The 12,159-nt window shown below is 44.5% G+C and overlaps 1 protein-coding gene across 1 annotated transcript; it reads right to left on the bottom strand.

The window, feature by feature from the left end:
* Positions 1-9,089: 9,089 nt before the first annotated feature.
* BHLHE23 (basic helix-loop-helix family member e23) lies at positions 9,090-9,764 on the bottom strand (the record flags this gene model as incomplete). Its single annotated transcript, XM_082292604.1, has 1 exon — positions 9,090-9,764. One exon carries the CDS (start codon positions 9,762-9,764, stop codon positions 9,090-9,092), a length of 675 nt encoding a protein of 224 aa, XP_082148730.1.
* Positions 9,765-12,159: the final 2,395 nt, after the last annotated feature.

Genomic DNA, 12,159 nt, shown 5'->3' with positions numbered 1-12,159 from the left:
AATAATGCTGATCACAAAAAGTGAATTTCATGAGGCTGGCACTTGTCTCATTTGAAAATGAGAAGATTCTCTGAAGTTTGGAGAGTGACACTCGTGCAAAATAAGTGTCAGAAATGGATCAACTCCATGGCATGAGAACCAAAAGCTGGGTGTCAAACTGGGAGGGGAATTACAGGTTTGCAGCAGGGCTGGTTCAAAACCAGAGGCTAAGCAGGGATGTGACTGCACGAATAAAAAAATCCCTGTTAGAAGAGCCCGTTTTCCTTGCAAAAAGGAAAACAAGGAGTTACTCAGCCAGTGATAGCACCTCCTCCTCCCACTGTGTATCAGCCCCGCTTCCTTCCTGGGGTTACCAGCTTTGTGCAGGGCTCTCTCTGAGGCTGAGCCTGTGGCTCGAGCAGTGACAGAGACACAGAGAAAGCAGCAAAGGACAGCCCGGTGATGACACTCCACATTACACACTGGGGCTTTCACAGAGCCGGGATCCTGGCTGGAATCTTCGCAGGGCAGGAAGCGAAGGGCAGGACACGGGAGCTCAGAGAACCAGAAAGATGCGTTTGGCAGCGAGGGCAAGTTTCTGTAGCAAAGCATTTCATAAACTCTGGCCCAGATTCTCCCCTATGACTTGACCAGGCTCAGCACAAGACGAGGATTGGAGAACAAAGATGGCTTGAAGCCACCTTTATGCTTCTCCACTCCGGAGCAGCTGGGGACTGGCTGGTCCCCAGGGTAGGTTCAAGTCGCCCCAGGCTATTGTAGCAGCAGGAGACTGCTAGAAAATAGCCAAGACGTAGCTACACCTCCTTTCCGATTGGCTGCCGCTGCTCCTGAAGGAACCAGGAGGTGACTTGGGTGACACCACTGCCACAACACAGGGTCTGTCTTCCCAGGGACCCCGAGCGTGAGGAGGGAGAGAGAAAATGTCAGCGCGGATGCTGCCGGGGAGGCAGGGCAGTGTGTGGCTTATTCAGGCAAGCAGGAAGCGCAGATCATCTGAATTCAAATCTGGTGAGCCACTCACTCAAGTCAGTGTGTGTCCATGGGCACATGCCTTGATCTTTTCTCTGCCTCAGGGCAAAGCAACTGGAGAAAGAAGTCGAAAGCAACAGAATTTCACTGAAATTATCAGATACTGCTTCCAAATTGGATTTAACTCTAAAAACCAAACCAAAGTAAATTCCTACGGACACACACACTCAATGTGGTCAAGAGTTAAATTCTCATGTATTTATAAGGAACAAGTGTGTCTGCAGGCTGGATCAGAAACCCACCGAGGGCAGAAGCATTTACAGGGGAGAGAATTTGCAAGGATGAGGACTTCAACATGCAGTTGAAAACAAAAAGAAAAGGAAAAGCTCTTGCCTGACAGGGGATTTTGGGTTTGCTTTTGGTGAAATAAAATATAAGACTGATCCCAAGCACCTATACAGGAGAGAAACAGTAGAGAGAAGGTGCTCTTTGTGCATTGCTTACCTCCCAAAAAAGGGGTTTTGTGAACTGCTACAAGTAAGCACCTGAAAGAGGAGTCAAGTCAGAGAGGAATGAGCTCCCCTGTGTTGTGCAGTCTCCAAACACCAAGATTATTCTATACAGTGCCACATCCAATTGCAACAGGGACTGTTAGGAGTAATAGAGCTCCTGTAACTAAAGTGTTTTCTGTCCTCAAATCTTCCAGGAAACCGACTGAGGCATGAGAGGGAAAAAGCCGAGGGGAGAAAACTTGTTAGAAGTAAAATTGTATTTTCTTGGACATTGGAAAGGATGTAAAACTGAGCCAGAGGCCTCCAAGTCAGCAGCCATTTTAACATTTTGCAAGAGATTTTCATCTTTTTCCCCTACAGCCTCAGTTCTGCTGTGAACACTGAGTGCATCCACTATGGCTGTCAGCTGGGGAGCTTGCTTTACACTGAAGCTGCCAGGAGATAAAAAAATACTTAAGGTAATGTAATTCTCAAATGGAAGGCATAAGGATTTCTTCATGACATCTGTGTGAGGAGCGCAAGACATAAGATTTACTTTCAGCAAATCAATAAAAATAGGATGGATGCATTTGGAAACCAGGGAAAGCAAAGATAGGCTGGTTGTCTGTCGTTCTTACGGCAAAGCTGCCCGTGGCACAACAGGAAACCAACACCCTGTACTGTCCCAAAACATCACTTCTTTTTATTAAGGATAAAATAAAAGGATGAAAAATATTACTCATGAGTTTGTTGGCTTGAACAAGCCAAAGCAATTTTTGAGGAGACGGGTGGTTTTCATGCAATGGCACTTCCTGTGCTGCAGCCGAATGATGTTGTGCAAAGTTTCGTGGAAATATAATAAAACCATGCTGGTAAAGCAACCAAAAAATGACAGAAAAAGACAAGGTAAATACATTATAGGAAGACTCATTCATGCAGGCACATGTGAAGACACTACACATATGCATCAACATACGCATTTTACACCAACAAACGCCCACACACACAACCACATTTACCAGCACAACCTAAATTTGGAAGTGTTTTCTTCAACAATCAGTTGGGTGCCCTTTGCTTGAAGGCAAACACAAGCACAATAAATTCCTCACTGGTAGCACTGAGGAGGAAGCATTACTCCAGACTCTGGAAAAGTTCAGCACTGGTAAATTCTGATGAACACCATTACTGTGATTACTGCTCGGGCACAGATATGCCCGCCTCATTGTCATTTCTTATACTACATCAAGCAGAGGCTGGTGGGGACCTAGTGCTGCTGTCGCCCAACTGAATGTGACCTTTTTTGGGTGACCGCGCTGCAGTGGGGGTTTTCCTCCTCCTCTGGGAAAGCGTGAATTAAAAAAAAAAAAAAAGTGCAGACCAGAGGATGCAATGTAAGGTTTTAATAAGCCTAGAAATTAAATAGATGAGCTTTTCACTTTTAAATGTCAGCGTTGTGGCTTCCTTGTCATTCGCGGGAGGAAAGGGAAAGGGCTGAATATCCTGGGATGTGGGGAGTTTTAAAGCGCATAATGATGGCGATAAAAATCCATAATGTCAGTTGCCTTGTGGCAATCAACAACCATTTCACATTATGCTTGCTTCTTAAGGTTTGCGGCCAAAAAACAGATTTGCCTGTGTCTCATTAAAATAACGAATGCAGTCCGAATGGATCTGCAATGATTCACTGTACGTCACACTAAATCACGACGCTCTTTGGAGCCAACTGACTATGGCCTCATTACTTTAGACAAAAGTGGGCTTGGAGGAAAAACTCGGGTGATGTTTTATTGCTCGGCCATGTTTTTCCCTTTGAAATACTTAAGGGAAAAGAGCAGATAGGGTTTTTTTCCCATTGGTAGCTGAGGAAGGTTGGGTTATATCCGTAGTACAATTCCGGATCAATACACACAAACACACAAAACACCAATGTTAGTGTGGGGGAAGAGGAATTGAGCAAATACAAATGGCATTAACAGAGCAGACTTTAATGAACGTGAATCACTGATGAATTGGAAGGCTTAAAAATTAAAATAAGCTGTTAAATAATTTAAATATAGATATATTTGAGCTGCTGCACCAGGGCAAGGAGTTCGAAAAGCAGCACACTCCCCTCCTCCGTGTTGTAAGACCTTAAGTACTTGTGGTTTGTCTTCTGCAGGTCTTTGTTCTGCAAATTTCACTGCCTTAAGCACAGCAAAATAAAAAACCCCTTTATTTTCACCCTAAATTAGCCTGACTAAATATCTTTACACATCAGTTTATTGTAATGCTAATACTTAAGATTAATCTATTTGGCCTTAAAGAAGTACGAGGGTTATGCTAAAAACTGTTCAGTGTTTCAGGAATAAACATTAACTCAAATTTTACTATTGTGAAGTGAAGCTAAGACTACTTAAAAAATTAAATGGATAATTTAAATACTGTATGTATGCATAAATACAAATAGAAATAAGAATTTCAGGTAATGGCTAAAGGAATTAATGTGAATTTTGATTATGTAAAGATTATATAAAGTCCTTGTTGAAAATCCTACTTCAAAACATATGAAAGAATGGCAAAGATCTCAAATTTATTATTTGTTTCGGTAATTGGTTCCATTTTCTCTTATGCACATATACTTTATTGTAAAGAGAAAATGCTTGATATTAAGCTATTTTCTCACAAAAACCACATGCAAATGTATTTCTAATCTGATAACAAAATATGTTACATACCCATTTAGGTATTTTTTTATTTCAGGAAGGAGAAAAACCGCCTGAGAAACATTCATGGAATGACTGATTTAAAGGTTATAAACCCCTGAAATTTTCATCTCCCTTTGAATGGAATGCCAAAGGGGATTAAAGACTAAAGACATATCACAAACAAATTTACATTATTAAAATTACTGTTATCAAGAGTCTTTTCTAGCCTTAATCAGGATTAGTGAAAACAAACCCCCCCACACTTTTCTACTGTGCAATACTAATCAAAATTCTATCAAATGACAGATAACAATATAAAAGCAGTTTTGAAAATTGAAAACATTGGTTAGTGTATTTCTGTATTCTTTAGAAGCATTTTCACCGATTCAGATCAAAGCAATGATTCCTCTGCTGATAACTCACATGGCAAGGAACAAGCGCAGGTAAAATAAATTTCAGTAATGCTGCAGTGTCCAACCTCTTGTTTTCAAGAGTCCACTCAAGGAGCACACTTGATTAACATAATGCTGTGGAAATGAAACGTGGAGTGCTTGGTTTTGTTCTCCTAAACTGTAAACTAAATAATTTCAGCTGTGGCAGACTGGGCTGGAAACTTGCTGTGTGTGAGGACTCAGCCTGGCGGGATGAGCCGCGACTCTCGCTGCCGACGAGCAGGTTTGGGCTGAAGAGCCACAAAAGCTTTCGAGTGAGGTGTTTACCCACTGTGCCCTCCATTTTACACATGCTACAAGGCTAACATATTGAAGGTATAAAGCTTGTGCACATTTTTCTGGGTCTCTGGAGCCTCTTAAAGGTGATTTGGGTCAGACACCGCCGGAGCACCAGGCCCCGTCTTGCTGTCACCAGTATCACCAGTGCTGCCAATTTGCAAAACAGCACCAGGGTTGGGCTCTATGTTCATTTAACCCTGAAAAATGTCAAATGCTCTTATAAAATGGATATTACACAAATGTGTATGTAAAGAACAATACCAAAAAGTGATCTGAGAACAATAAGCAATCACTTCCTAAAGTCTGGGAAACAAGCTCAGCACGCAGCAATATTCAGATATTGTGACAGAATGCCACAAAATCAGTGATACGGATCAAAGGACAAGGAAAGCTTCATGATTCTTATGCTTCTTTCCAGGAACTCCAAATGATTTAACTTTTTGCTGGTATCTGAGATAGACCTGCCTTCTGGGCCCTCCATCTTCAAACCTGTTGCTTCCCTGTATTTGATTAAAGCACATTTTCCCTTGCAGGCTCAAGACTGCTGAAGTTAAACCTGGGCTGATGCAGTGCAAGGTGACAGCAGTTTCCAATCCCCTATTTGTGATGCTATACATACTGGTTAGTAAAACCTTCATTTTGGTTAGTGACAAGAATTACACAAGTTAAAAAAAGCAACAGACAGCAGAGCAGCATTTCCTCCTTCTGACACTTCTTGCTGCTCAGTCTTGGAGTTCAAAGAAAAACTAAGTGAGGTTAGAAAACAATATATTATATTTAATTAAAAGTTGGCATTATGTTTTCTTCCATGTGTGAACATATCAGGGTAATAAGTACATTAGGACACACAATCTGTATTTCAGTTCTATCTGAGCATACCCAATAAATCCTTCTTGGAAAAAAAAAGAGCAGGCATCATAGCAAAAACATTTGAGCAGGAAAAAAAAAAGATCTTCAGGTTTTCTCAAGTCCTTCCTTCATATTCTCTGAAACACCAAATGGAAACAGACACTTCAAACCTTACATGGTACACAAAATATGCCAGAGCAGGGGAAAAACAGATGACAAGTACAGGACCTCATCCTCAGGATAACCACACACATCTGCAAGGTTTGCACTGATGCTTCACACACACAAATGCAGAAGTCAGCTGCTTGTTTATCCTCTCCCAACAAAATCATCTTTGAGAAGTATTAGGCATTCACTGGGTAGCAGTTTTAGCAGCAGCTCAGTGTAAATCACCTCGGAACAGATGCCTTCCTGTCACAGGAAACATGGAGGGCTCGGAATGGGCTCCACCTCAGCATGAGCTAAAATCCTGCAAGTCCAGGGTGGACAGAAGCAGCTCACAAGAGTGAACTTCCAGATTAACTGAGAAGTTGGTCAACTTTTTTTGAGCTTAATATTGTTTGTTGCAGGAAAAGTTATGATTCATTTCAATTTTCCTTTTGAATTTAAATTGCTGTACTTTGAGGTTAACTTAAAAAAATTATTTACAACTGCCTCTATTATTAATTCTATAAATTCTGAGCTTGTTTTTAATACCTGGCCTCTTAGCAGCACTTAAATAGTCAAACTTGCTATTTTCTCTATCAATTTTTTTAATGCAGGTTTTTTCTTCTGTATTTGAAATTCCATACTTAACCTCCTGAGATAGTTTAATTCCAAGAGGGCTCTTGAAGACCCTTCTGAATATTTCAAGGATTCTCAGAAGGAAGAATTTTAGGATTCTAGGTAGGTATGATAGTAGGAGCAAGTTTTTACTGATGTAAATGAAAGGAAGAGTTTTAAAACAATCACTGTACTAAAACCCATCATTCCAAAAATAGCTTGTCTCAGACTGTGAAAAGTTGTTAAGCTCTGAAATTAGTGAGACTTTTTTTGAGGGGGCCATAATTATTTGACAAAGAAGCAATTACAAATTCCATTATTTTTAGACTTAATTCTTTAACCAAACCAAACTCAGATGAAATATTCAGCTGTTAAAATACTTTATTCTCCAACTATTTTAGTTTTGGATAAATGAACAGTTAAGCTAATCTCCATTTAAATATTCTCAATCTTATGTAATTTTAACCAGAAGTAACATACATCTGCTTAAAAATTATGATTCTCTGTTAAACTGGCCTTTATGTTCCATAGTATTTCCTAGCAACAACTCAGTCTGCAAAATTTTAAGTGACCTTTGCTGATCTGCAGTTTCCAGTCATTTTTGCTTCACTAGGATTTTTGGTTGGCTTTTGCTTCATCAGATGCTTTTTAGGAGCATTTTCAAATTTTTCTTTTATGGAAAAAGGTACAAGAGAGAAACTGTTCTGTAAAACTACTCTTTTTTTTTTTTTCTTTTTTAAATTACAGGCAAGAAATGAAGATACAAAAATGGAAATGAGCAGGAACCAGTTTTAAACATATGTCTTTATGAATAAGGCTTAATCACACACTTTGTTTTCCAAACACAAAAAGTCTTTTGGAAATGTATTAATTAAAATTAAGTGCCATGGACAAGCACTTCAGAGGGATGGCAGTCCTTTTGAAATTAGCATAACACTAGCGACAGGCATGGAAATTGGTTTAATAACCCTAAATAGTTACACCCCACTCCTAACACAAATGGCCACGGACAGCTCGAGCCCCTGAGGCTGCGACTGTACCAGTTTACGTGGTTGCTCTGACACTGGGTGGGTATTTCCAACCCGAACAGAAAGCACTGAATGCACCTCAATTATTATTATTATTATATAATGACTAGTGAAGCATACAAGGCACCAAAGCGTAGAACAACATAAACCAGAAAACCAAAGTAAACCAACACAAGTGACACCGAAAACTCAGCCAGCCAGAGACGCACTTCGTAACTTGTACAAACACAGTCAATATCGGCAAGGGATTATTAGTTCACTCGTTAAGTTGTCCGAACCCCAGATGTAGATCTAGGGTCAAGCTGTAGGTAGAACAGAAAACTAAGCCAAGGGGATAAGCAAGAGCCTTTAAGCGATTTCCTTCCCTGCCATGTTTTCCATGGGTGCGCTCAGAGCTAAGCCCGCTGCTACAATAACCACTCAAACTTTCAGGGCACAGCATTCCCCAGCAAATGTCAGAATACACAACCTAAACCCCTACCTGCTTAACTCAGAGTCAGACATAAGCAACTCTTTTGGTGTGCTCATGATTCAGGAGAAACTGGAGAAAAAAAATGGAAATCCCTGCTGATAAGGAACTGAATGGCCACAAGATTTTTCCAAGTATTCTGATCATTCCCCTAAGTTCACACAGCTACTCCTGCTGCGTCCATCTCTGCTTTACCTGACTCCAGCAGGGGTTTTGCACGGACTGCCAGCTGGTTTTAGAGACGTAGGACAGAGAAAGTGGTTATTCATGTCTTTTATTTATTATTAATACAAATAAATATGTTAAGTGACCTTTTGCTTTGTTTATCATGATGAGCAATGACTTTGGAAAATCATCCGGAAAACTTAACCAAGCCAAGAAACAGGCAAACAGCAAGCATTAGCATACAATCACAGGTTCCTCTCAGTCCAAGAACGGGTTAATTTTTTTAAGAGAGAAAAAAAAAAGCATCTTACTTTGAAGCATCAATTGTTTTAGCAAGAGCACTGGACTTCCCCCCTCCCGTGAGCTCTGACCAAATGATTTCCATTTGGATTTGCGGGTGCAGTCCAAACCCAGCTGGCTACACAGAACCCCCTCCGCCCATGATTCTGAAACATTGCATAGTTTGCAGCTGGATTTTGCTTCCCCTCCCTCCTTTTAATCTATTTTTAACACAGGTCGATCATGCCAAAGCAAATTCACTGAGGTTTCCATTTCCAGATCTCTCTCCCTCTCTGTTTTTCTATAGTTCTGTTTCAAAACTGCTCAAAAACTTTGTAGCTCAGAGCAAGCAAAAAGCAACATTATGCTCACAATCCACTGACAGGCTGGGAAGGAAATAACTCTACAGATGAAGTTGCATGTGGGGGTGAACTAAATAAAGTAGAAAGTGGGTGTTTTGGGGGTCCACGTGAACTGCCAAATATTTCCAAATGGGCAGGGGGGTATTTAAGAGAAGAACAAAAAAGAAAACCCAGACTTAACTGATGGAAGGAAGCCAGGGCTGATGGCAGTGGAAAGAAAAGTGCACAGAAAAAAACCCCAACCAAACAAACAAAAAAAAAAAGAAACAAAAGAAAGGAAAAGCCCGAAGAAGGCAGAAGTCAAGGCTTGTCGTTACAGTGTTTGCAGAGGGCGGAGGCGGCTCCTGTGAAGGCAGTGCATTTCTCGGGGCAGCCGGGCACGGCCGCGCCGCCGAAGGGGTACACGGGCGACTGTCCGAAGGGGTTGAGGGTGGCGGGCAGCGGGGCGCTCAGCGCCTGGCCCTGGTTCAGGTAGGCCACCAGCCGCCGCATCTCCTCCAGGGCCTGCGCCTGCATGAGGATGTAGTTTTTGGCCAGGAGCAGCGTGGCGATTTTGGAGAGTTTCCGCACCGAGGGGCTGTGGGCGTAGGGGATGACGGAGCGCAGCCCGTCCAGAGCGTCGTTCAGGTCGTGCATCCGCCGCCGCTCCCGCGCGTTGATGCTGAGGCGCAGCGAGCGCTGCTCCTTGGGCTTCTTGCCCAGGGCTCCCCCCTTCAGCTTCCCCTCTCGCTCGAAGCCCGCGCCGCCCTTCACGCCCGTCTCGAAGCCGTCCTCCTCGTCGCCGCTCTGCTCGCCGCTGCTCTCCGCCGACTTGCCCAGCGCCCCGGCATGGAAGTCCGCCCCGCCTGCCCCCGCGTAGGCGCCCCGCGGGCCCTCGGCGCTCCCGCGCACGGCCCCGTAGGCGAAAGCCGAGGGCCCGTAGCCCGGAGCCAGGGCCAGGTACGCCTCGCTGCCCAGCGACTTGAGCTCGGCCATCGCCGGGGATCCCGCTCGGCTGCCGCTGCCTGGGCGCTGAGGAGGAGGAGGAGGCGGCCCCGCCGCTCCGCTCCGCTCGGCGCTGCGCCCGGGCTGGGGGCGGGCAGTGAGCGCAGAACGGCCCCGCCACACTTATATCGCTGACAGGGGCCGCGGGGACACCCGCCGCCAATCGCAGGGCAGAGCCTTCCCTTCCCTTCCCTTCCCTTCCCTTCCCTTCCCTTCCCTTCCCTTCCCTTCCCTTCCCTTCCCTTCCCTTCCCTTCCCTTCCCTTCCCTTCCCTTCCCTTCCCTTCCCTTCCCTTCCCTTCCCTTCCCTTCCCTTCCCTTCCCTTCCCTTCCCTTCCCTTCCCTTCCCTTCCCTTCCCTTCCCTTCCCTTCCCTTCCCTTCCCTTCCCTTCCCTTCCCTTCCCTTCCCTTCCCTTCCCTTCCCTTCCCTTCCCTTCCCTTCCCTTCCCTTCCCTTCCCTTCCCTTCCCTTCCCTTCCCTTCCCTTCCCTTCCCTTCCCTTCCCTTCCCTTCCCTTCCCTTCCCTTCCCTTCCCTTCCCTTCCCTTCCCTTCCCTTCCCTTCCCTTCCCTTCCCTTCCTTGGAGGAACCACCAGCACAAGCAGTGTCACACCTGGAGCATCACCTCTCTTTAATGCACTGCCCCTGGATGCTGGAAGCACAGGGAAGCATCAGGGCATGCACGGTATGGGCAGCTGTGGGCATGGGTTGAGATCCAGTCATGGTGGTTTAGGTGGGGATGACAGAGGAGGCACCTGTTGTGCATGGAGACTTCCAAGGCAAAGGCCCCATCTATTCTCACTTTCTTCAAAGGCTCACAGTGCCAGGAAAAGTTTCTCTTCCATGTGGCAGGAAAAGGTTAGATCCGTGATGACCCAGCCCTTCTCTGAGGGGACTCTGCGTCCTCCCCAGCGGTGGGTACCAGTAATGAAGCGTGAGACTGGGACAGGAAACAAACTACACCGTGGCCTGCAGGGTGGAAGGAATCATCACTGTGACTGGTGGTGTCTGGTCCATGGAGGATCCTCAAGGGGAATCCAAGGCAAAGGTGGGGCTGCATGGAGAAGGACAATCAGGATGCTTAGCCCCATATTCCCACATCGAGATGACAACAAGGACCTAATCTTTAATTGCAACAGAAAGAGGTCCCAGTTTCTTACTCTGCTAGACTTCAGAGACTGCTTCACATTACTGAGGTTTGTTTTACAGATAGTGTAAGGGCATTCCAGGCTTTCTCCATGCATGATATGTGCCTCGTCCAGGCCCCTCTAAAGTCTGCTTAGAAAGGGTGGGATGAATCCTGAATCCTGTGCAAGGACATATAGATTCAAGCAGGTAGATACTGCATGCAGGCAGATGCAACTAGTTGCTGCAGATGCACCTGGTAGGTTATCTGCTGGGTGTTACAGTGACAGGAGGCTTTTTCCACAGTGTGGTTTGTTTTTCTCAGGCCCTCTCCAAAGCGTAGTTGGCTTGTCCTCTTCCCATCACCTCCCTGTGTGCCGTGCCCTAACGTGAAATGACGAGCTTGTCTCTCTTCCTTCTCCACACCAGAGCCAAGAGAGCCGAGATGTGCAGTGACACATTCACCCTCAGCTGAGCTTGCAGAGCTGCTGCCTGAATGAGGCTGTTCCCCTGCTCTGTGAGTGCACATCTGGGAGGCTGTGTTTCTGCTTTTTGGAGGAGTGGAGCACATAAAATTGATTCTGTCCGAGCCTGGCATCAGAGTGTGCAGCAGGTTTGTCCGTCATAGTTTTCACTGATCTTCCCTTACCTCACCTCCAGTGTTTGAGTGTTACAATATGGTCACATCTCTCTTTTGCTCCCCTTATCAGGCTTATCCAACCATGAAGACCAATTACTGGTTTTAGTAAGTTAATTGTTTTATGAGAATTGAACCACTTAGTTACTCCTGGGACAGATCACTCTATATATTCATGGTGACACTCTATATATTCACTGTGACTTTCAAATGCAAGTGAGCACAGCGTGACTTCTGCTCATCTCCAGAGCCAGTCCCACACTCCAAGTGATAACAGACAAATGGAAGGAGGTACCAGAATATCATCACTGGCATAAATAATTTCCATTAGAAAGATGTAGAGAAAATGTTAAAAGCTTTGTCCCCTGCTAGAAGTGATTTATTTTTTTTTTTTGGAAATGTGTTAAGATCTTGCAATGAGAAGGACCAGCAGTGTTATAAACTTTCAGGAATTCTGGTTGTAAAGACATGCTGCAAGTACTGCCACCTTTCTAAGAATGTCATGTGCATCTAAGTGGGCTGAAAATTAGAAGCAAACACTTCTCACACAGGCTCTCCCAGGGTTTATTAAACAGATTAGTTCTTCAAGGGTTATTTCAAGACTGAAGGGTTGTGGGAGGTGCATTA

The sequence above is a fragment of the Coloeus monedula genome, assembly GCF_965178545.1.
Source record: "Coloeus monedula genome assembly, chromosome: 17".
Classification (NCBI taxonomy): Eukaryota; Metazoa; Chordata; class Aves; order Passeriformes; family Corvidae; genus Coloeus; species Coloeus monedula.
This window is presented reverse-complemented; position numbering and strand designations above follow the sequence as displayed.